Source organism: Capra hircus, chromosome 10, assembly GCF_001704415.2.
Source record: "Capra hircus breed San Clemente chromosome 10, ASM170441v1, whole genome shotgun sequence".
NCBI lineage: Eukaryota > Metazoa > Chordata > Mammalia > Artiodactyla > Bovidae > Capra > Capra hircus.
Window position 1 is genome coordinate 66,526,324 of NC_030817.1, and position 24,713 is coordinate 66,551,036.

Below are 24,713 nucleotides of genomic sequence, written 5' to 3' on the forward strand. Positions count from 1 at the left end.
TTGAGGAGATTTGGCACTGGACACGTGGTACTGGAATTACAACTGTTTTTCTCCTGCAGTGGGTCCTGGTTACTGTTCTTCTTGCAGTATTTTGTATTGTCTTCATTCATATGGTTATTTGTATACTGACTTGCCTTGAGAAACCAATAAGACAGATAAATGAAATAATCAAGAACGAAGATCCAAAGGTAAAGTGTCTAACACTGAGCTGAAGAAGGAACTGCATCTACAATATACACTACTCTAATTCCACTGACTGCTTCTTTGTATGTGAACATTCCATACTTAAAAAATCTTTCATATGAATGACTGCAAACTGAAGTTTTAACATAAGCTTTAAGTCTCTTAAAATGAATTCATACAGTAATGAAAGTAAAGGATTTAATTTTTTTAATGGTAGTTAGAGAAACTAAAGAGACTGTTCCTTGTTCCTGACCACTTGTATTGATGTCTCCAAATAAATAGAACATCTAACCTTGCTAGAACTATACTACATTGTTAGTACAAGCATGTAATACTAAATTCATCTGCCTAAAAGAATTTGGCAGGAAATATTGTTGGTCATCATTTTTTAACTCAAAATATGATTGTATCAACAGTTTAACAATGAACCAATTTTTCCTTGAGATACACGAAATGTTGTTTTGTCTAATGAAAATTTTGCTGTAACTATTGATAATAAACAGTATTCACTTCCAGAAAAAGGTAGAATTAGAGATGACATTTACTTAAAGTACACTGATAAAAGCACATTTTGAAATTAGCATGAACCTTGACTGTGACTTTTTTTTTGGTTTTGCTTACATTAAACAATTGTCAGTAGCACTAATTTGCATCTTTGTTTTGTAGTCTCTGGTTTTCAGCAGCCACTGTAAAGCAGTGAGTGGCTACTCAGACCAGGTCATCCATCAGCGGAGATCAGCTACCTCCTCGCTTCGTTGCTGCCTGCTCACTGAGCTGCCATCTTTTTTGTGTGTGGCCAGTCCACGAGTAAGTGCTACAGTAGAGAAGCAATAAAATAGGTGGTGGTTAAAGAAATAAACTAGTTTTCAGGGGGTCCATGTCTTAACAAGAATGCTCAGTATTTAGAAAGAGGATCTGTGGTCCTAGCTTTTCTAAGACAGTATCCCTCACTTTGAATTGTGTTGGCTTGAGAACCGCTGTATGGCAGCTAGAAGTGGCTTCTTTCTCTGATGTTGCATCTGTGCAGTTCCTCCTATTTAGTCCAGGGTTCTAAACTACCATGGGAGCAGGCCATCTGTCAGGTGGATTACCACCCAGTAGCAGGGACAGGGACAGTGGAATATTTGAAAAGGAGAGGGAGCCATTTGTCAACTGTGTTGAGGTTTTTGAAGGTTTTTCAGAGGCTGGGGCCAGATTGGGATGGAGATTTGATCTGGCCTTATCGCCTTGGTATAGTCTCCATATAACAAAGGGAAACTAATACTCCAGCATCAAGAAACTTCTTAGCTTTCTTCAGCAGCCCTGCCTGGACTGTCCTTCACAAGTATGTTCCCTCTGAAAAGTGACTGTTGTGCCATATCTTCCATTCAGTAGTTGTAGTCTTACTTGTAGATTGGGAGTAATTTCTATTGTGGCTTCAACTTTAAACAGCTGTTAGATTCTTCCTAATACCCTGCTTATCAAAACAGGGCCCTCTGGTGATAGCTGACAGTGTCTCTCCAAAGGCTCTCCTGGAACACTGCAGCTGTTTACTTTGCTTACATCTTCCACTCTTTCATGTCTTTCTGATAAGAGCCAGGCAGAAGCTCTCTTAAACCACAAAGAAGTACATGAAGGGAGAGGGGCAAAGTAGAGATGTGGCCAGACTGCTGTTAGAGCAAAAACTAGCTTCTGTCTTTCCAGCTTGTTTCCATTTGCTTTAAGGGGCAGCTTTCAGTTAGCCCAGGACACACTAAGAGGTTGACTTTTCTAACCTTTCTGTGTTTTTATCTTATTTTCACCACTTATCCTAGCAAGACTACTATTTTCACAGTTCCATTCAAAGAAGATGAAGACTTTAAATCTTGTTTGTGATGTTTCTCTACCACTGTTTATATAAGCTTACATCCTTACTTTATGAAGTTATCAAAGGTCAGAATCTGGCATAAGGTCCAAAGAAAGATGACAGGTGGAAATGAGATGATAGTACTGAGGCCCATTGATTCCTGCCTGCCCGAATTTCTTTGCTGATCCTGTGCTACACAAACGTGATTCCCTTCCCATGATCAACTTTGTTTGATTTATATTGATTATCCAGAAAGTATTTGGGTTTTGTATGTACCCACTTCTTCCAAAGCATTCTTGGTATTTGAAGCTTAAATTGATGTAGGGAAAAGCACTTTTTCTAGGCAAAATTTAAAGCCAAGTGCTTACATAGAAAGCAGCCTTCAGGTTTCATAGTTGTGTAGTTGTTTCCTTTTTTTCTTCTAATCTGTAATGTATACAGAGAGACCTATAAGAGGAAGTCTGGATTTTTGAGAGAGGGTTGTCAGGACATTTTCACTTCTCATATTCCCCATGTTTTATGGAGCCAATAAAGAGTGAACTGCCCTGGATGGTAATTGCATTTATGGACATAAAATTTTTCATTTATACCACTTGGAGCTCTGTAGCCAACTATTCTGAAGAATAACCCCACTTTCCTGACATATTTACACATAAAAATTCCCACTGTTCTACTTAAGTATTATTTCTGAGGAGGCTGAAGTCTGAACTATCATGTCTGATACTGATATCTCCCTAAAAAGCAGTAGTAAATTGAAGACTATAATCGTGTAAAGGTGTGGGGGCAAGCAGGAAGCAAGAGAAAGCTTTTCTCATCTGGCTGAAGGGTTCCTCTCCAGCATCCTTGTCTTTTCTGCCCCTCTCCCTATACTTTTTTGTAGAGTTTCTTCAGTAGCTTGTGCTAAATCTGAAATGGGAGTAATCACACCATAATTAGAAGAAAAGTTTTTAGCATGTCTGAATGTTTTATACACGTCTTCAGATCAGGCCTGGGGTGTGAGTAAGGCAATATTTCATGAGATATTTTAATTATATTGATTTCTAACCTGTCTGTGGTGGAGAGAAACTGATTTCCTTTGAAGCCTCAACCCTGGCCTTGAGTTAAGACAAATTAATTTCCATGGCACATGCTATGAAAACTTTAGGGTCAGTTCAGGAAGAACTGTGTCACTAAGGAAGGAATTATCATTAGCTGAGGAAATCGTTCTACAAGGTTAATAAACTAAGACCCTGGGAATTCATCATACCAAAAAACTAAAGTGCTTGGAGCGGTCACGCTTCTTAGAGCTAGAGCAGGAATCTACATGTCCTCAGGAAGGACGCGCTGAATGCTTGAGGAGGCAGCCCCTAAAGATACTAGAGTTTAGGAAATTAATGAAGCAAGCAACAGGGGTCAGCTCATGTGAGACGAAAGGGAGTGTGCATTTCCATTTGTGGGGAGGCAGGAATGGTATGTCATACTTCATCTCCCCTGCTTCTGAGCAGTTGGGAAGGCTGCTTGGGATGGGCAGAATGGGTGGAGGTGGGCTGTTTAGGGTAGAGCTGACTTGGAAGGCATGATTTAAGTAGAAATGGACATGTTTACCTCCTTTTGGACCTCGTGGGTTTACTGCTTATGTACTTAAAGCATGACATCTGTGATTCTGCATATATCTTGATTCAGGGCTCTTGCCAAGTAAGCTTAACGAAACATTAAAAAATATTTCACTACGAGCTGTGCCTTCAGAACCTCCTAGTTTTTAATCCTGAATTTGGAAGGCTATTAGCAAAATGAAATTGGAAAACAGGCGAACATTTATAACTAAAAAAAGTTGTTTTGTTTTTAAACTGTAAAAGAGTGACTAGAAATGAGTCCAGACAGGAAAAACATTCTTTCCTGTGTCAGCTGTTTTTGCCTTGTTCCTTCATGAATTTCTAGCTCTTGATTTTTCATCTCAAGAACATGGGCCCAAAGTTTTTACATAATTCCAATGTATATTCTGCTTTTCTTAAAAAAAAAAAATAGCAAGGGAGAAGGGGGAGGAAGGAAAGAATTGGGAGTTTGGGATTAGCAGATGCAAATTATTTTATACATAGGACGGATACACAGAAAGGGCCAACTGTAGAGCACAGGAGCTATATTCAATATCCTATGATAAACCATAATGGAAAAGAATATATATATGTATAACTGAGTCACTTTGCTATATAGCAGAAATTAATACAACATTATAATAAATCAACTATACTTCAGTAAAATTTAAAGAAAATTAAAGTGGTCATCCCTGAGTGTAAAATTTTTAATCATCTGCTTTGTGTTTTCAGTCTTTATTTGCCTTTGTTCAACTCAGTGGGAAAAAAAATGAATAACTTGAAAGCAAGAGAACAAACTCCTTTTGGAGAGGGTAAATGTGATATGAGATTACCAAAACCTATTCTTAACACTGTCTAGGTAAATTAATTTATGCTTGTGCCTTCTAGGTTTGGGGGGCTTCCCTGGTAGCTCAGCTGGTAAAGAATCTGCCCTCAATGTGGGAGACCTGGGTTCGATCCCTGGTTTGGGAAAATCCCCTGGAGAAGGGAATGGCTACCCCCCACTCCAGTATTCTGGCCTGGAGAATTCCATGGACTGAATAGTCCATGGGATTGCAAAGAGTTAGACACAGCCGAGCGACTTTCACTTCATACTTCTAGGTTTTGGAGTGCGGGGTCTCAGCCAGCTACCCACTGTACTTTTGCATCTGGACCATAGATGGCACTGCTTCCTAGCAAACTCAGTTTAGCTTCATCTGCAGGCCAGAGTAGTGTTCTCTTTGGTAAATTGGTGAATGATGTTCTTTCTCCAGTTTTGGTACCTCTGGTTTCCACCAGGGCTTCCGTGATGGCTCAGATGGTAAAGAATCTGCCTGCAATGTGAGAGACCTGGGTTCGATCCCTGGATCAGGAAGATCCCCTGGAGAAGGGCATGGCAGCCCACTCTAGTATTCTTGCCTGGAGAATCCCATGGACAGAGGAACCTGGCAGGCTACGGTCATTAGGGTTGCAAAAAGTCGGACACGACTGAACGACTAACACTAGTACTACTAGTTTCCAGCAGAAACTGGTGGCCCCATAGTTAGCTATCTGTTTGTTTATCTGTTCCAAGGCAGTATTTCTCAAGGTTTGGCTTTGTTGTTGTTCAGTTGCTTGCGACCCATAAACTGCACCATGCCAGGCTTCCCTGTCCTTCACCATCTCCTGGAGTTTGCTCAGATGCATGTCCATTGAGTCAGTGAATGCCATCCAACCATTTTGTCTTCCGTTGCCCCCTTCTCCTCCTGCCATAAATAGTATGAGATGCTTGGGTGCGTGTCAAAAACCTAGAACTAGTGACTCCTCCCTTAGACCTGGATCAAAATCTGCACATTAGATAAACTCCCAAGAAGGTTCTTTTGACAACCATTGCCCTAAATATTGATGAGCATAAAAATAGAAAAGTTAGTAGTAAGGTAGATTTTCGTAAATGTCTAACTTCTAAAAAATAATAGAAACAATAAGACTTTATAACTAGGTACAGTACTTCATGTTCTGATCTCTCCCATCTCTCTGCCCTTGTTCCTTCTAGCCACATTCTTCCTATCTCTTGGTCTAGCTCCATGACTCTTCTGAGCAATTTTCTGCTAATAATGAAACTTTAGCCTTTTTATCAACCTGGGCTTACACATAATCAAAACCTCCAAATTTTAACAAAAGGTAACCTCAGACTTCTTATCAACCCAGATGATTCACAGATTGAATGCATAGTTGCTTATTAGAGTGGGAATAGACTCAGGTCATTAAAAAAGAATTAAAGTCGAAGTTTTTAAATTGACAGACTACATTTCTGTTGGGGGGTCAGCATTTGAATGTAGATGCATCTTGTGGTGAGATAAAAATTTGTGCAAAGCCCCTGCCCTAGCCCAGAAATGAATTCACTACTCTCTGGCAACTGCTTTCTCTGTTCCCTATCACCTAGTGCTCCCCACAGCATGTATCCTGAAAGAAAGAGTCTGTTATCTCCCATTGGGTTTGTCAGTCAGCAGCCTGGTCAGGGAAGAGGAAAAACAAATGTTGATAAACTTGGGCGTTGCGCCACAGAAGCATTGAAGACAGCTTCCAATGCGCCAGGAGAACACTCTTCAGTTCTTTAATGATGGCTGTCTCACACTCCCTTTGTGGCCTCACCACACTGTGCATGGCTTATAGAACTTTGCCAGAAGCACTGTGCCAGTGAAGGGAGATGGCAGAGTGACTGTCACTATAGAATTACTCCTGACCTAGTATACCAGTTATCTGCAAACTCCAGCAGTCTCTGGATCCTTAGTTTGTTGCAAGTTCATGTTATGGAGATTGGCCTTTTATCTGGGGAACCTCACTAAGTCAGTTATTAAGTTTGTCAGACCAGGGATGTTAAAACCACTACCTAAGAATTATCCACATAAGTCTCATTTCAAAGTCAAAGTTCCCAAAGGGCTTAGTGCGTGTGGAAAATGTGAAAGAACCGTCTCACATGAATCTTTCCCTGCAGGTCACCGCAGTGCCATTGGATTCTTACTGCAATGACCGAAGTGCAGAATATGAGCGGCGAGTGCTGAAGGAAGGAGGGAGTCTGGCAGCCAAGCAGTGTTTGTTGAATGGGGCCCCTGAACTGGCGGCAGACTGGCTGAATCGACGGTCCCAGTTCTTTCCAGAACCAGCTGGAGGACTGTGGAGCATTAGGCCTCAGAATGGCTGGTCTTTCATCAGAATTCCAGGTAACTTCTCCTTTCTCTTGGCATGTGTTCATTCTTTGGCAAGGGAAGAACCAGGCTGTTAACTTCATGCAGTGATTTCAAATACTTGGAATTCAAGAGTTCTTGGTGTTTCTATTTCCTCTTTTACCCTTAGTGACTATAGGTAACAATACTGAAGTAATTTGTGACTTGACTGGAAAGAGAAATCTATTTTAGATTTCTGCCTAAATACTCTCTTTTGACAAGAGAAAGGAATACCACTCTTTGGTGGCCAGGATCCGGAGTTGGGGTGACGATGGGGCTGCAGTGCAGGGAGTGTAGGAAAATAAATTTGGTAAGAAAGGCTTTAGGTCGAATGAGTACAGTTGTCTTGTGCCCTTGCCAGTGGAATGAATGAGAATGTCGTCACTCGCAGAAAGCCTAGTTTAAGTAGCATAAACAGTGTTCTGCACGAAGCACTAGAGATCTGAATGATAACCAGAAGAAAAACAGTGTTTTGTGCCAAAATGCTAGCAGATTCCCAGACCTCCTAGGGTCAAGGTCGAGGATTGAAAGGAAACTAGGTTTTCATCTTCACTTTAGAGAGACTACTTTAAGGAAACTGAATACAGGGTTCATAGGCTTATGTTCTTTGTTACACCTGCTGGCACACTGAAGTAGTAGCTTAAAGCTTCCACGTTTGTTTCAGTTGTCCAACTTCTCTGCCACTTTGATTGTGTTCATCTTACAGGCATATGAAGGAAGTAAACTAGAGTTAAGTGTTCAAAACAGAGGTTCTGCTGTTTGTAATAGATAACTGGGTTCTAGGCTTTAAGGCTTGGCTTTTCCATTTAATGTTAACTTTGTCAAGTGTTGAGGGACTTTGGGTCAACCTGTTAGTTGCTTTGGGGGTGCTTTGAACTGGAAGATACCATTTTGTGTATATAAGAGCAGTATTTATATGACTTCATATCTGACTTAAATTAGATGAAAGCAGTGGGTGCAGGTCTGTTGTTGGAAAATAAGGGGAAGCTCAGGTACAAAGCAGGCCTGGATGGTAGTAGGAATAGAGGAATAAAATCCAGCAGGTTTGGAAACCACAGAGTCCCAGGCAGAAGATGAGCACAGGTGTTGAAAGCAATAAGATAACACCTTATTTCTCCTTTCTCCCTTCTTCATTCTGACTCCCAAGTTCCCAGTACACAAGGAGAAGGCTTATTGCTGGCGCTGTGGGAATCTCTTGTGGCTTTTCCTGTTCTTTGAAAGAAAAATGGACCTTGTTTAAATAGCAGGAAGTGTCTGAGTTCTTTTCGCATCGATAAAAAGCACCAGCCTCACTGGCTGTTTACTGTGAGAACCAACCAGCTCCTCACTGACCCCATTGTGCTCAGTAGACTGGCTGGGCAGGGCAGTGGGGGGTGGAGGGGGTCACTGGAACCTGTGTTTTATCTCTCTTTCCTCTATACTTTTACATTTTCTGTTTCCCTGGGAAGAGTTGGTTTCATTATATTCCTTGCAAGACTGATCAAGAATCTCCTGGATTTCACACCTTGAATGTTTCTCTGTGTCTCACCAAAAGAAGTATGTACAGTCGCTTCAAAAGTCTCCTCTCCTTGGAAAAAGGAGATTGTCTTTTACCTGTTATCCTAATTTTACCGCCACTGGATACATTCATTTTGTCGGTGACCCAACATCTTATACTGTGGTCAGTAAGAGCTTGTGTCTAAGTGAAATACTATAAGGTTGCATTGCAGGATTGTAGGAAAGACTGCAAGATGGTAGCATAGATCTGTTCATCTCACCATTTTTTGAGCTTCTGTTTTAAAGAAGGAGCTGGGCCCAGGTTTGACTTGGCAGAATCAGCCTAATTTCTTGGGAATTGTGCTCTTCTTGACTCTATGCCCTGCTTAGCTACAGGTGGTATTCTTGTCCAGGGCAACTTTGGTAGCTCCTGAAAACTGAGTAATGGATGTCAGTCCCAGAAGGCACTGGTGTGTGCCATGGAAGAAAACACTTTTCTGCTGAAGTGTTTTAAGGGTGTTGCTGGTCACTTTCTTTTTAGATCTTTTCCTTCAGGCAAGTCCAAAGAAATCAGTCCATCCACTTCCATCTCCCCCACCTAAGCAGTAACAAGCTGACATTAGGTACAGCTTCTTGCTTCTTTTAGGTTCATCAGAGTTCTCTTCTAAGTGTATGTACATCTTCATCTTTGAGTTTTCTTAATCCTAGCATCAGTGTGTTCTGCTTAGCAAAGTAAAGTAGATGTGAGAAGCAGGAATGTGTGAAAATCATCGAATCATGATTTTGAGATGAATTGAAACTTCTCAAAATTCACACACAAGACAGATTTGTATATGCTTAAATATTTGTCTTGAGGGAGTATATGCGAGTGGAAAGAGGAGATAAGCAAGCTGCAGAAATCTGATGCTCTTAGCTTGCCCGCTCTTACTCAGTGACTGAAAAATATATGGGTTTCTTTTTTTTCCCCTTCCTGTGCTTTTAATGAGAAACAAGGAAACTTATTGTCTGAAGCTGATTGGTACCTCTGTGGGGAATGTTTAGGAGCTATCAAAATTGAGGGACCCCAGGGAACCCAATTAAAAGTAGGGTAATTGTGACAAGGAGAAACCCTTGGAGTTGTTATGAAAGCATTGCCTGCCTGATCAGACTGGGAATTTATACAGGCCTCCTTGTCTGGTGCCAGCAAGAGGGCTTAGCAGTCGGTTCTGTCCCAGCTGCAGTCATTTGATTGTGTTGGTTAGGAGACCAACAAAAAGGAGAGCATTTCAATAATCTAAACAGGACCAAACAAAGAGACTGAACAAAGGTGTGTGCCACAGCGTCAGGGAGTGGGGGTAGGGAGAGAAATGCGGCCTGGCAATGTTCCGAAGGTGGGAAAAGGCAGGCAGTAGCGCAGAGGAGTAAACATCCAGGACCTGTGGCTTTGTAGCGAAAACAGAGTGGCTGATGATTTGTTGTGATGCTGTCAGCACATCCGTTCTCATTCAGTTTATACAATCAGTTGTGCACTTGGCAGATAGTGGCGAGAACAGAGAAATGACCATTGAAAACTCTTGGATTGCTCTCAACAGCCAGCTTCTGTAGTTCAGAGGAGAAAAACCATGGGTTCAGACCTAGAAACTAAAAGTAGACAATATGTTTTTCTTAACAGTTTTCTTGTTTTACTTTTAGTAGTTGTATTTCTAGCCTTTCTGTCTCCCTTCTTATGTCCCACAACCACTTCCAGATATACTCTTACCTCTCTCATTCCCCTAAGTTTCATCTCTTCCCCTCCTAATATCAGCAATTGTTAGGGCATGTTTATGGACCAGTCTGCAAACAGGAAACTCTACTTCCTGAAATGTGATGGGAGTTGAATGATACTGAATGGATAAGATGAAAATTTCTGAGTTAAGTGTTCTCTAAAGATCTCTGGCTGAAATGCCTTTTTTTTTTTTTTTAATGGGGGGGGGGAAGGAGAAAGGCACAAATTAGTGAGTGAGAGCAGCTTCTATTTCCCAGAAACCCAAAGTCTTTCTGAAAAAGCTGAATAAGCCCTAGTGCCTTTATTACAGCTTAGGATAATGATATTTACCAGCCAACCTATTTGAAATCATCCGAAAGAGAGTGTTTTTTTGTTTTGTTTTGTTTTTTTAGTGTATTTCTTGGTGTTTAAGTGTCTCTAGGGGCAGGTAAGAACTTTTATTTTCTTGAGCTCCAAAATCACTGCAGATGGTGACTGCAGCCAAGAGATTAAAAGACGCTTACTCCTTGGAAGAAAAGCTATGACCAACCTAGGCAGCATAGACATTACTTTGCCGACAAAGCTCCATCAAGTCAAAGCTATGGTTTTTCCAGTAGTCACTTATGGATGTGAGAATTGGGCCATAAAGAAAACTGAGTGATGAAGAATTGATGCTTTTGAACTGTGGTGTTGGAGAAGACCCTTGAGAGTCCCTTGGACTGCAGAGAGATCAAACCAGTCAATCCTAAAGGAAATCAGTCCTGAATATTCATTGGAATGACTGATGCTGAAGCTGAAACTCCAATACTTTGGCCACTTGATGCGAAGAGCCAACTCATTGGAAAAGACCCTGATGCTGGGAAAGATTGAAGGCAGGAAAAGGGGACGACAGAGGATGAGGTGGTTGGATGGTATCACTGACTCAATGGACATGAGTTTGAGCAAGCTCCGGGACTTGGTGATGGACAGGGCAGCCTGGCGTGCTGCAGTCCATGGGGTTGCAAAAAGTCAGACACAACTGAACTGAACTGAAGAGAAGCCCTTGTTTCTCTACATTCTCATGCCTTCAGGAGGTAAACCTTAATTTAGCCATAGAACTGGCAGAAAGAGATTCCTAGAGATAGAATGAACAAAGGAAAAACAGATTTCTCAGGTCACTTACGGCAGGTATGGCATGGATGTTACTCTTAGATGTCCACATGACCTGCTGTCTCTTGAATAAGAATGTGGAACAGGGAAATTTTCAGGTACCTTAGCTGCTTAGCAGATGTCTTACTGGTAACTGTCAGTTGGGAAGGGGCCTCCCTCCCCCCTTGAGGATATTTCTTCCCGGAACACTACTGGCTATGATTTTAAAGCACTTTGCATTCTTCTCTAGAGTACTTTCCTGCTTTCCTGATGGACAAGCATCCTGGTTGTAGTAATTTTGGCTGCATACAGCTTTGCAGTGAGTGATTTTGCTGCTTAAATTAAATACAATTTTCCACTTCCCCCTTTTCTTCTCCCTAGGCAAGGAGAGCCTCATCACTGACAGTGGAAAGCTGTATGCCCTTGATGTCCTGCTGACTCGGCTCAAGTCTCAAGGACATAGGGTCCTTATCTACTCCCAGATGACCAGGATGATAGACCTGCTGGAGGTAGGAGAAAGAATTGTGGGGACTAGGACACTTTGGCATTTGACTTAAGAATCAGACGGGTATGACTAACGTCAGTGCTGCTTAATGGAAACACCAAACTTGTCTTCATGCTTTTACCATCTGTAAAGGCAGAGAAAGCAGCTTCTGGCGGAGATGAAAGTGTGTAAAGGACTTATTCCTCCTTCTTTATAGCAATGAAATAGAATCCCCTCTTTCCTCCTTTTACTAGGGAAGAAATTCCCTAATTTTCGAGTAGATCAGAGCCTAGGAATTTCTTGAAAGGTCCTGTGAAATTCCATATGGAAAACAAGATTTGGAATTAGTTCTCTATTAGAGACCAGCTGTTCTACCTGAGTTAGTGTAGTAGTTCTCAACCTGATGACATTTTGCAGTCTTCTGGGGGAGCTTTAACAAATATGAATGTCTGGTCCCATCCTCAGAGATTCTTATATTAATATTAAAAGTTGAGAACAAAACCTAGGCATTAGGATATTTAAAAGCTCCCAAGGGGCTTCTAATATATAACCAAAGTTAGCAACCAGTGGATTATGGTGAGAGAGAGAGCTCTGTCTTATTTTGCAGGACATATTTTGTTTCTTTTGTTACCTCTGGGTTGACATTTGCTCTGCTTTCTTGTTGTTAAAGTAGTGGCTTATTATTTGAGGGAGAGAAAGTCATGGACATATAAACAGAGGAGTGAAAATGAGGATAATGATCACAGACCAGTAGAGTTAGTCTTAGTGCAAAAACTTTGGAAAATCATCCGTCAAGAGACTAAAGCACCTGGATGTCAATAGTGTATAAATATTCTCATGTTTTTTTCATGTGTTTTAACTATCTAAGGCTTTAATTTTTAACCCTGCTACTCAGAGACTAGTTGGTAGTAAATAAGTAGAAACTGGACCATGACTATCCCTATCTAGAAATAAGAGAGTTAGAGATTCTGTCAATACAGAAGGAAAGAAGGGTAGCAATAAGAATTTTAGGTTCTTCAGAAGCCAAGGCTGGCTCACTGAATTTTACAGTGAGTTTATCTGAATTCAGTGGCAGGCTCTTACAAAAGCATGCAACTTCTTTTAGCAAGAGACATAACAAATGATATTCAGGGTCAATTTAATCACTGAGTTTTATGTTTAATAAAAAGTGTTTAGCCTCTAGAAAGCTGTCAACAAGGGAAAGTTTCTTGTTTGTATTGTGAGTAGGTCATCTATTTCTTTTTTTAATTAATTTTTATTGAGTATAGTTACTTTACAGTGTTGTGATAGTTTCTGCTGTGCAACAATATGAGTACCTTTCCTTCAGTGGGACTTTTTTTAGATAAAATGTTCTTGCCTTTTCCTGAAGAGTCAGGAAAGTATAGATGAAGTAGTAATGTTTCACTGATTAGAATTATAGAAAAAAGCAGTATGCTGAGGATTTTGTGAGGGAATCATTGATCTTGTTTCCCAAAGGCTATATCAATATGTTATAAAGTCTTAAAAGCTGGTTCACATTAAAGGGAAGTTCCAGGAAAAAGGGAGTGCCACCAAAACATAAGCTAGCTCTGGTAGATGAAGGTGAGTGTAGGTAGGTTAAGTTTGACAGAGTCCTGCATTTTAGTCCCTTATTCTGTATATTGCACATTTCTAGGTATTCATAAATATTACTTATTACTAAGATAAGTAATTCAAAGTATATTCAGATGAGTTTTGTTCAGGATGAGTGCTCTAAACCCTACTCACCAGGGTCCCTCTGTCTCTATGATCCAGCAGGATTTTGAGAGGGGATGGACTATGTGGGTAGGCTTAGCAAATACTGGCAGCTTGAGAAGCTTCTCTAAATGTAGTTGCATCACTCTATGGGGAATTAAAAATTAGGGAAAAGCCGATTCAAACCCTGAATTTCACAACTGCTAACATTCTTTAGCCATGTGTAGAACATGCATCTAGGATGCTGAAGCCAGCAAGTTTTGCAACTGTTTGTACTGAAAAATTAAAGTGAAACTGTTGTCTAGTTTCCTTACCACTATACTATTCCTATTACTACTGTACTCTTTTCCTTCAACATTAAATTTAAAAGTTTCTTTCTTTTTAAGTCTGTTCATTTGTTTTAATACTGTTTACTCAAATGAATTACATTTTGTATTCCAAGAGGTTAATCCTCAAAATTTATTTTGTGGGCATAGAATTACAGTGCCCACAGTGTTTAATACATGTCTAATCATTCATAGTCAGATGGCATCACCAACTCGATGGACATGAGTTTGGGTAAACTCCAGGAGTTGGTGATGGACAAGGAGGCCTGGCGTGCTGCGATTCATGGGGTCGCAGAGTCCGAGACGACTGAGCGGCTGAACTGAACTGAATCATTCATAGAAGTGTAAATGTGTTGTGAATCTTGGGACAATGCAGGATTAGGTTTATTTTTCATTCTTTTCAGAGTATTATGGGTTTTCCAGTCACTTTCATGATGGAAGCTTTCACTATAAAGCCATGTTCCATGTTTCATTAGAGCCATGTTCCACTTTAGAACATGACCAAGTATTAAAAAAGAAAAAATATCTTCACCTTGGCCTTGAGTCTTCATTCTCATGGTATTGTGGTTTTTTTTTTTTAACTTTTTGTACTTTTTAGAGTAAAAAAGTTTTCAGGATTGTCTTTTTCCCTGGATATCTTGCGTCTTGTATATCAAAGAGGGAAGGAAAACTTACAGTAGAGCAGAAATTAGAGCTTGCATGGGGCTGTTGACGCTCTACTGTGTAGCCATGGAGTACGTTAGCATCTCGTTTACCCAACAGCCTTTTTGGGTTTTTTCTTCTGTGCTTTAACCCTGGCTCTGTGTTTGTTTCTGGGATTCAGAAGAACTAAAAGATAGTAAAAATTCACACGCTTTTATATGGCCAGGTTTCCATTTTGGGCAAAATACTAGATTAAGGCACTTTGTGTTTGCTCAGTATTTTCTAAAGTGATTGATAGCCTCCTTCTCTTGGGCAAAAATCTGATTTTAATTTAAATTTCTAGTAAATGTGTCAGATCTTCCAAATAGATTTCTGTTTTCAGAAATATTTTATCTTTTCCCATAGTATCCAAATAGTATTTCTGGATAAGGGATTTAGAAAGGAAAGTAATTTCCAGGGCCAAGAACTTTTAGTGTGCCATGGGTAGAAGTTAAGGACATAGAGGAAGGTATGGCAGGTCACTAAATGTTACGTTATCGGTTTATTTTGTATTTACCGAGTCACATATAGGATCTTGGCTGATGCGGCTTCTATGAACACAGGCATAGCCCTTGTCCAGTTGGGCTGGTGGCATCCAGCTGGATGTCAGAACTTTCCCCGCCACCACCATTTTACCCTGGTTTGTGGCACTCCCCTTCACTCCCCATAGTTGAGAACTTGCAGAGAGCTTTAACTCACTACAGATGACTTACGTTATCTCTGCATCATCTCTGTTGAGATTCATTCCTATTGCATCAAGCAACTGAGTCTAGTTTAAGGAAATAAGTCTCAATATTTTCTGTGCAATGCAAGAATACTTGGGAAGGGTCAGCCAACTGGTGCTGTATGTGTTGTGATTATTAAGTATTGAAACCCAGACAAATCTTGCACTGCACCGATATATGAAAATAATACAACACAGAATTAAATCCAGATAATCCATAGCTAATGATGATATTTGAGACACTGGATCGTATAAGTTGCGTAGTCAGCAAGTACCTCACTGGGGAAGGATTCATCCCAAACAGACATTCTATCATTTATGGGCTGATTTTCTTAGCACTCCAAATAACCTTTGGAACTATGGTTCTGAACATACAGGGAAACTGAATATTTTATAACTGCTCCATGGAATGAAAAGCAAATTGAGGTCACTGTAAACTAACATTTTCATTAGGTCTTAGAAATGATATAAGGAAATTTGTGTTTGCAACCACACTATATGTTTCCTGTTCAGTTCATTTCTCTTTATGAGGGAGGTGTTGTGCCAGGCAGAGGTAAACACCAGTTGAATGTGGTCTTTGACTTCAAGAGATGTGTTGAGTGAAGAATTTATGTGTATGTACATCACACAAATAACTGTCAAGTATACCCTGATACTAATGCCAAAAATAAAGCATGACCAGAGCTGAAGATAGCAGGAGGGATACATTTATTTCTAACTTGGTCACTTCAGGAAGGCTTCACATAAAATGACATAAAACCAAACTTAAATAGAACTTCAACCGTGAGGAAGAAGGGCATTTTCAGACTAAGGAAGCCACATGTAAAAAGGCATGGAGGTTGGAGGGTACGTGACATTGTGTGGGTTGGGAAAGAGGGGTGAGTTCAGTGTAACTGGAGCATATTGTATAGAAGAAAGGGGAATAACAAGTAGGGTGAAGGCAGATTGTGGTGGGCCCTTCAGTGCCTTGTGATCAAGTCTTACTCCATAGGGCTTTATATTAAATGAAGGAAGGATTTCAGTCCCTTGGTATGATTTGCTTGGACAAAAGAGAAATTGTAGACATTGAGAGAAGTCTCACTTTTTGCTGGTGATGAACCTCAAGGATGGGAGGGGGCATGTCTAGAAAAATAAAGTTACACTAGGTCTGCAGTTTTGTGGATAATACTGACTTTCCTTCAGATTGTTTTATGACAGTGAAATTGGGTTAAAATGAACACCAGAGACAACTTTGAAATAAAAAAGAAGTCTCAGAATGGAAGGTTTGTTGTAGGGATATATAAACATTTGCCTTTATTTTTTCAAGTGCCCAATTAACTCTTTCTTTATGTTGATGATGGATGAGAGTTATACAGAGGGTTATGGGGCTTCTCCTGCCCCCTTTTTTCCTCTAATGGTAATGAACTTCTCTTCTGTCTGGAAGCAGTAGGTAGAAGGATTAAGCTAAAGGCTCTGGATCCAGTCTACTTGAATTCTCATCCTAGCTCCATTACCTACTGCCTGTGTCACTTTAGAGATCTTACTTAACATCTGTTAAATATAGGATTGACCATAATAATACCTGTCTGAAATAGCCTTTCTAGATAAGCAAAACCAGGTAAAATACCCAGAATAGTGATTGTTATTTAGTAAATGTTCGGTAAATGCAAACCATCATCGTTATCACTACTCCTTCAAGGTGAACCTAGACCCTTTGTATTACATCACTGGTGTGAATGTTTGCTTTTATTTAGTGTACTTTAAAGGATTGAGAGGCATTCCTGAAACTATTTTGAGTTTTGCTAATACCTCTGTTCACATGCTCCTGCTTAAAAAGTAGGACTTAGGAATGTGTTCCAGAACTGACCTGTCCTCTCAATTTGTATTCTAAGAAAGTGGTTTTGCAACAGATGGGGTTGGGTACAGGAAAGGAGGCTTAAAGTGTAGACATTAAATAGGTGAGGCCCTGGACTCCATACCCTTGTTTGTTAACTAGAATAGTAAATTTTTTAAATCTATTTTCTATTAGAGGGGTTCCATATTAGATTTTTCTTGAAAAAAGTGTTCTGGTGCCTTAGAAATAACATAAGGGTGTATTCTGTAACAGTGTGGATGTACTTACAAGTCACAGCTGTTAAATGCAAATTCTGATTTATTGGATTTATGGGGTATGCTCCTCAGTTCTGCATTTGTAATACACTTCATGTGTTGCTCATCTGAGGGGCATGCTGAGATAGCATGATTCTAAGGGACCCTGCTCTGCCTTCGCTCTGGAGTGGTTGTTCTCAGCTCTGGTTATAACATCTTTGGATGTTTTATATCAGCAAGCACCTTTGGAACTTTTAAAAAATAGACCAGTCTAGGCCCTAATTCAGACCTACAGAGTCAGAATTCCTGGAGTGGGACCCAGGAGTTTTAATCCTGGTTGAAAGTCAGTCCTCAGATGGCAGGAGTACCTCTTGTCCATAACCCCTTTGCCGCCTTCAGTAATTTTTAAAAATAGCATCTACTAGAACTATATAGGTCTAAAGACTTCCTAAATGTTAAAAGCCATAATTTGTATTTTATTAATTCAAGGAGAATTAGAGCTTACTTTGGTTGGTGGTTATTGATCCACTTGAGAATACTGGTGTTCATATTTGTTTAATTAGGGGAGAGTACTAAATTATGAGGCTTTTGGGAGAGGAAGGTCTACATTTGATTTCTGTCTTCTCTTTGCTGCTTTTTTTTGGGGAGGGTGGGCAGCACAGCATGTGGGATCTTGGTTCTCTGATCATGGATTGAACCGTCACCCCCGACATAGTCTTAATCACTGGACTGCCAGAGAAGTGCCTCTCTTTGCTGCTTTAAGTGGAGCAAAAGGAATTTTTGGTTTACAAGGTTCCAAGAAATTCAGTCATACTGATAGATCGTTTTTTTAGCCTTTCCTAAATAACCCAAGTAGACTTGAGTGAGAGAATGCCCTTGGTTTCTCCACAGTGCCAGATGTCAGGAAGAACTGGGTAGTGGTCGTCCTGTCACATGAGTTCTAAGCACTGGACTGCTAACATGACTTGGTTCCTACACAGCATAGTACAGTCATCCAGCAAGCAGTAATCATCCAGCTGTGGTCCTCAGGCATGGGAGTGAATTCAGAGGATTGAGGGGCGAATGGGAATCCTGTGCCATCCGTAAAAGATATTTAACTGCAAAACTCAAAAAATAGTACTGATTAACCAACTCTTAGCTGCTGGCTTTGAAAAGAATATATTAAGCAAGGCACTTAAAATGGATCTTAGAAAACCTTTTGATAGAGATTGTTAAGTGGGGATAGATTTTTAAATTTTATTTTTAATTGGCAAATAATTGCTCTGTGTTTTTTTAAATAGATTTTTAAATTAAATTTTCATAAGTTCTGTGACTACTATCAAATCATTTGTTAGAATTCATCTTTATATTTACAAGAACGGAATTTTATATTAAATCATTAGTTGTTTTTAGGATTATAGGAGAACTAGACTAAGAATGGAGCAGCTCTTGAAATTAATGTTTGGAAAAAATAAGGCTTTTCTTTCCAGATGAATATTTGATTAAATTAAGTATCTTTTCAAACAGCCTAGAGTTCTAAGTGAAGTCGCTCAGTCATGTCGCACTCTTTGTGACCCCGTGGACTATAGCCCACCAGGCTCCTCCATCCATGGGATTCTCCAGGCAAGAATACTGGAGTGGGTTGCCACTTCTTTCTCTAGGAGATCTTCCCAACCCAGGGATTGAACCCGGGTCTCTGGCATTGTAGGCAGACGCTTTACCATCTGTGCCACCAGGGAAATCCTAGAGTTCTAGAGAGATGTCTAAGGTAGCTTTGGGGCTACCTAGCTCACAAACTAGGTAGTTTGGGGGTTTCTAGCTCACAAACCAGAATTTGTGAATGAAAGAAATACTGAGTTGTCTTTTTAGCTCAGCCTTTTAGATGTTTTTCTGTAGTGTGAGAATATAGCTATTCCTCTATTCTGCTTTTAACTGGTGTTTCCATGTCCATGTACTTGTTTTGAAGCTATTTATTGAAATAGGATCTAGACTCATCTAAGCCTTCTGAAATGCCACTATTCCCGTGGGTGAGAGAGCAGAGGCTTAAAGCAGCAAATGGGAAAGATTCAGTTCCGTTGCCTCAGTAACAAGCTGTCTGTAATCAGTGTTGGTTTGGTTATGGTCTAGGATTAATATCTCTGGTGGTGTTCTGACCTTGATATATAAATGATGTGTACAGCAAGATCTACAGGAAGATTCATTCATCACTGCTGTCATTAAAGTTCAGAAGTTCTGGTTCAAAAGGCAAAAGAGTGCCTATGCAGGAAGTCTACTTTTTGGTTAAAATTCAAATCTGTGGGCTTTCTCTCTATAATCTAGATATTTTGTTGTTCATCTTCCATCCTGAATTCCTCCTTATCCAAAACATCCCCTGCTACTCTTTTGCCATTAACCCATTCCCATCATAGGGCTGTATGGGCTGAATGTGAAACTTGCTTTGACTGAATATTTTCTGCCCCTCTTTGATTACCAAAGTCCGTAAAGAATCCCCTGGAGACGGATACAAATAGTGAAAAAAAGAAGACTAAAAAATACATACATATCAGCTTGCTTTAAGAGTGCTGCTGCATACACTACACCAACCATACCAGACTATAACAGCCTTGCATACTAAAGTACCCAGCCAGGTATCAGAGCTGCATAAGGAGAGGATTACAATAAAAGAGCATTTGACCACAGAAAGTTATTTAGCATATATAGCTCCCAAATGTAGAAATGATTAGTCTTTTTCAATAGGAAAAAATTTTATTTGAACTGAAAAAAAAAACCACTGTTTCATGGTATTTCTTATAAATCGGCAGGTATATTAGCTTTTGATACTAGTCCCTCAATGAGTGCACTTGTTGAAATGCAGTCTATATGATTGGATAAAGAAAGAGGAAATCATTACATCATCTGTAAGAAGAATTGCAGCTTCCAAGAATGGGTATATATTCCCTCCATTGCATCTCTTGAAATACCTTCTCTGTTCTTAAAAGTTGTAATTCTTCTTACAGATGACACCAAGAACATACTCAGCCATGGAAAGTTACCCTGTTGCTTAGGTCTCCCTTAACAGTAATGCATGCTGTGCTGAGAGAAGGGAGCTTGGGTTGTAAATTCAAGGACTTTGGTCAGCAAGAATTTGCTGAAGAGAAACCCACTGGGGTGAGTGCTACTCCCTGAAAGAAAACCAGATATTCCATAGCCGTGAGAGGCATCTGGTTGGTGACTGAAAAGCCATTTTGGTTTAGAGATTTTATTTTGTTTCACTTGTTTGTTTTTTCACAAAATCTACAAAAGTCTGCAGGAATAAGATTAGTCTAAGTTGAAATTGAGAGTGGTTGTAATCTTCAGGGTACCCTCTATTTTTACACACTGATAGTAAGCTTATTTACAAATCAAATTCCTGTACTTTTGAGTTTGCTTTGTCTTCATTCTGGATAGAATGACTTACCCTCCATGGATAAGGTGGGTAGATGCTTCTGAGAATTAGAATGTAGTAATTTGCATCAAGCTTATTATATCTTTTTGCTCTGATTGGCAGGAATATATGGTTTACAGGAAGCATACCTACATGAGGCTTGATGGCTCATCTAAGATCTCAGAGAGACGGGACATGGTTGCTGATTTTCAAACCAGGTAATGTTAATAGAAATTACAGAAATTGTCATTTGATTTTTTTCTCTAGTTGAGATGGTAAGTTTCAAAGAAATACCAGTACATCTCAGGTTGTTAAGCAATCATGATACAGTTCCTGCCATTTTAAGAGGTAGCTCCATCTGCTTATGATGGTTCAGATCTGGGTGGCTATGAGAGAGAGAGGAAATGAATAGTTGGTAATTTTGGTATTCTAAATAGTCTTTCTTACTGAATCAGTGCCTGTATCTTTGCACAATAAAAGAAATAATTTCTGAGTATGAACCAGGATCCTTCTTATGTGAATATGTATTAAAAAAAAAAAGTCCACAAGGCTATATTCATAAATGTTAACAGTGGCTATCTCTGGGTATTGACTTATAGTTGATTTTCATTTTGTTTGCTTACCTGTTTTACGTTGTGTGAATTTAAAGAAAAATACCTTCTTTTTTTCCTGCTTTGCCCCTAATATTATAGTGGTACAGTGCACTCTGACAAATTGCAATAGTGTGCAGTCTATTCATCTGGCAGCTCTCACTTACAGTACCTGTCCTACCCGATAATAAGCCTGTGAAATTTCAAATACCGCCTGCTGGATGCTGATGGCCTACAGAGCCATAATTATCCTAAGTGCAGGTTCTCATTGTAATAAGCAGGGTCTAGTTACTGCTTTCTCCAAGGAGAAAGCCAGGCTATACAGGTCTCCTGAACTCAACCCTTAATTTTCCTTGAGAACTAAGGAATAGACTAGGTCTTAATGTTCTGTAAGTCAGAACAGTTCTGAATTTTTGGCCTTTAATTGTGTAGTCTGTTACTATTTAGCTTTTGAATTCTTGGTAAGAAAATTAAGCATATAGCCACTTGTATTTACGTTATAATTTTAAAATTTCTTTTATTTCAGTTTTAAAACATGTTTTACTTCAACATAAAACAGATCTGTAATTCAACATAGCCTGCATGCCCTCTGAGAATTTTTGTTATTCCACAATCCTTTGTAATACAGCGTGGGTAAGGGGGTGTGTCCTGATGTTTTAGTTTACAGTGCATACTCAGACCAATAACTCCTCAGTTGAAACTGCTTCTGAATTCAGGTGGCTGTTTGACCAGCAATGGAGGGGGAGAACTTCTTTGGACCTATTTTAGTTTGTTACCTAGCAGAAGCTTTTGGCCAGTTTGTAAGTTGATTATTTAAGTGGGACATGTATAAGCATAGTAATGCTTCCTAGCACTGCATATTGTTTTGTGCCTCCCCTCACCCCAGAAAAAGTTTACCAGCTGATCTTTATCTTTTCTTGATTTTGAAATCAAATGAAACACATTTCTCTATGTCCTGATCTAATCCAATGTTCAGAGCTCCAACTGATGAGGATCTTACATATAAGATCTATAGACTGTTTTCCCTGGGGTGCCTATATTCTCTCCAGGCATATGTGTTAGAAGAAAAGTCATCAAGTCATCGGTCTTTCACCTACTACTGTTTGTGGTTTTTTCCCCCGCTAATATGTTTGATATTGTACATTTGAGAATCTCCTTTATAGAAAAGCTTTTTTTTTTTCTTTTTCAAGTAACAGTTGTGGCCATTTTGTGTTATATAAAATGCCTTTTGAGGAAAATTTGGGGTTATTTGATAAAGTAAAAAATACCCACAGTCTCATCACTGTTAATATTTTGGTTTATCCCTCTAGGCTCTGATATGTGTGTGTAATTATATTTACATGTTGATACCATGTTGTACAGATGATTATGTGTCCTCATTTCTTCCACTTAACAGTATTTCATAAAGATCTTCATATATCATCAAAAAAGTCATCATAGTCATTTTTAATGACCTATATTCCATTACATTGGATATACCATCTTTCTGTTGTTAAAATGTTGAATATCTTTGTTTATAAAGCTTTGTCGTCATTTTAGATTATTGTCTTCATATGGATTCAAACAAGAGAGATTACTGAGTGAAGGGATATGAGTGTTTAAGACTACATATTTTCATATTACTTTATAGAAAATTCTGTTAATGTCAATAACCAACCAGAGCTGTAATGTGTTGATCTGTAAACAATTTGTGCTTCTGAGTTATAGAGCTACAACTTTTCTTCTAGCTGATCCAATTCCCTAAACTGGGGATTTCATGGGAGAAAAAAATCAGTAGATGTATCTATTTTACTACTTTTAAAATCTCTTACTTGTGATTACTTGGGCAATCCCAGTAGCTTAGCTTTGAAAAAAGGGTATTTTCACCATTAAATTATACTAGATATACTTAGTAAATACTTTGTTTTTTAAACTTTCCTGGAAAACCTTACTTGAGTGTCCAGATTCTGCAACTAAGAATTACTTAGGGAACAGTGAGTTTTATTTAGACTCAACCAACGTGAGTAACAATCATTTTAACACTTGGCATCTAATAGGCAAAATGAAAAAACAGACTTAAGTCTTCTTCCCTTCCTACATGATGAGCTAGACTAGACGATTAGAATTAGGATTATGGCTAGGAAGTAATCTCTCTCTCATGTATAGAATCTGAACTGTATCTATGCTGATCAGAAGCCTGTGAGACAGGTCCCTCCAAAGTTCTCAACTTATAAATTTGAAAGGCTAACCCAATATAGAGAAAAAGACAGGTGTTTTTGAAAACAAGAAAGCATCCTTGCCAAATATTTTCATTGTTATTAATGAAAAGACATCAAAAGAAAAAATTGTAAAAATTTTTCAACTGGAAAGCCCTGTGGCTCGAAGGTCAGCCAGAGTAAACAAGAACTCCTATAAAAAGCCATTTACATTCCCTTCATACAAGATTGATTTATGAGGGATCCTTCCAGGAAAGAGTCTGACTGAGACTAAAGACTGTTTGGCCAGGATGTCCTGACTGGGCAACATTCAGAGCATGTGACCAGTACGTGATCCTAGACTGAGCCATTCACAAGGGCTTTGCTCTGGGGTGCCTTGGCCTTTGCTTCCCTTCCTCCTATCCCATGACATTTCCCAAATGGACCCCGCCCCCCACCACCGTTACCTGATTATTCGGGTGACTAGAAAATATGAGCAAAAGTGAGAGCGTACTCTCACCTTCTTGGTGAGAGTATAAATAAAGCTCCAGGGTCTTTAATTCTAGCTCTTTTCCAGTCATCATCAAGTCTTTCCCAAAGTCAGCTACATGCCCAGCACTATTTCAGTATTTTGGTGCAAAGTGGCCTTATCTAAAAAAGAATTAGAGTGAGATTTAGGCACGTCTTTGCTACATGATTTCATAGGCTGCTTCACAGACCACCCTGAAGCCTGGCTCTAAGGCCCATTCCAATAGAGACCCTGAGTTGAGATTCCTTTTTAGCCCCATAGAGGGCACCCGAACTATCATGTTGCCTTCTGGGATTCTATTTTCTTCCTTTTGGCAGCTTCCAAAACATTAATTTACTTTATCAATGCTAGATTTATTAAGTAGAAAGGAACTTCTCAGCAGTTCATTTTAGATGTTTTGGTTTGCATATGATCCAACAGTGTGATCCGGGATGGACACTAGTTTCTTTGACTTTTAATTATCTAAGACTCCCATAATCCTTATTTTTCCATTAGAGTATGATGAAATTACACTGAGTACAGCCAAACATTGCTGCTTACCATCTCCTTATCACTAAAAGGTATCTTCTTGATATATAGATGACATCCCCAGAAAAGCATTTTTCACCATTAATGTCTCTAAATTTTGTTACTAATTTATTTTTAACTAGATTCCTTTCTCTAGTGTTTTTTTCTGTATATAGTCCCTGTTTGTGAACAATTGCCACATCTGGGGACTTATCTCTCTGGCTGTGCAGGCTATGGAAATGACCCATCTTTCTGCCTCTATTCTTTTTTATAGATCTCAGCTACCTTCTATCTCTCTCCTTGTCCCACCCTTTACCCCATGCCCACATCAACAAAAAGTCCTGGCTGTCAAGTGACTCCATCAGCTCTAACACAGATGTTGGAGAGAAGCTTCTGACTCCTGCCTCTGTACCCACCGGAGCAGGAGAGAGAGATGCATGGGATTGAG

The 24,713-nt window shown here is 39.5% G+C and overlaps 1 protein-coding gene across 1 annotated transcript in view; it reads left to right on the forward strand.

The window, feature by feature from the left end:
- The window catches only part of INO80 (INO80 complex subunit), a 125,033-nt gene that overhangs the window by 81,843 nt on the left and 18,477 nt on the right, over positions 1-24,713 (forward strand). The window contains exons 25-28 of the mRNA XM_018054429.1: positions 850-990; positions 6,533-6,758; positions 11,470-11,597; positions 20,589-20,683. Coding sequence (XP_017909918.1) covers positions 850-990; positions 6,533-6,758; positions 11,470-11,597; positions 20,589-20,683 — 590 coding nt within the window. The remainder of the gene's footprint in view (positions 1-849; positions 991-6,532; positions 6,759-11,469; positions 11,598-20,588; positions 20,684-24,713) is intronic.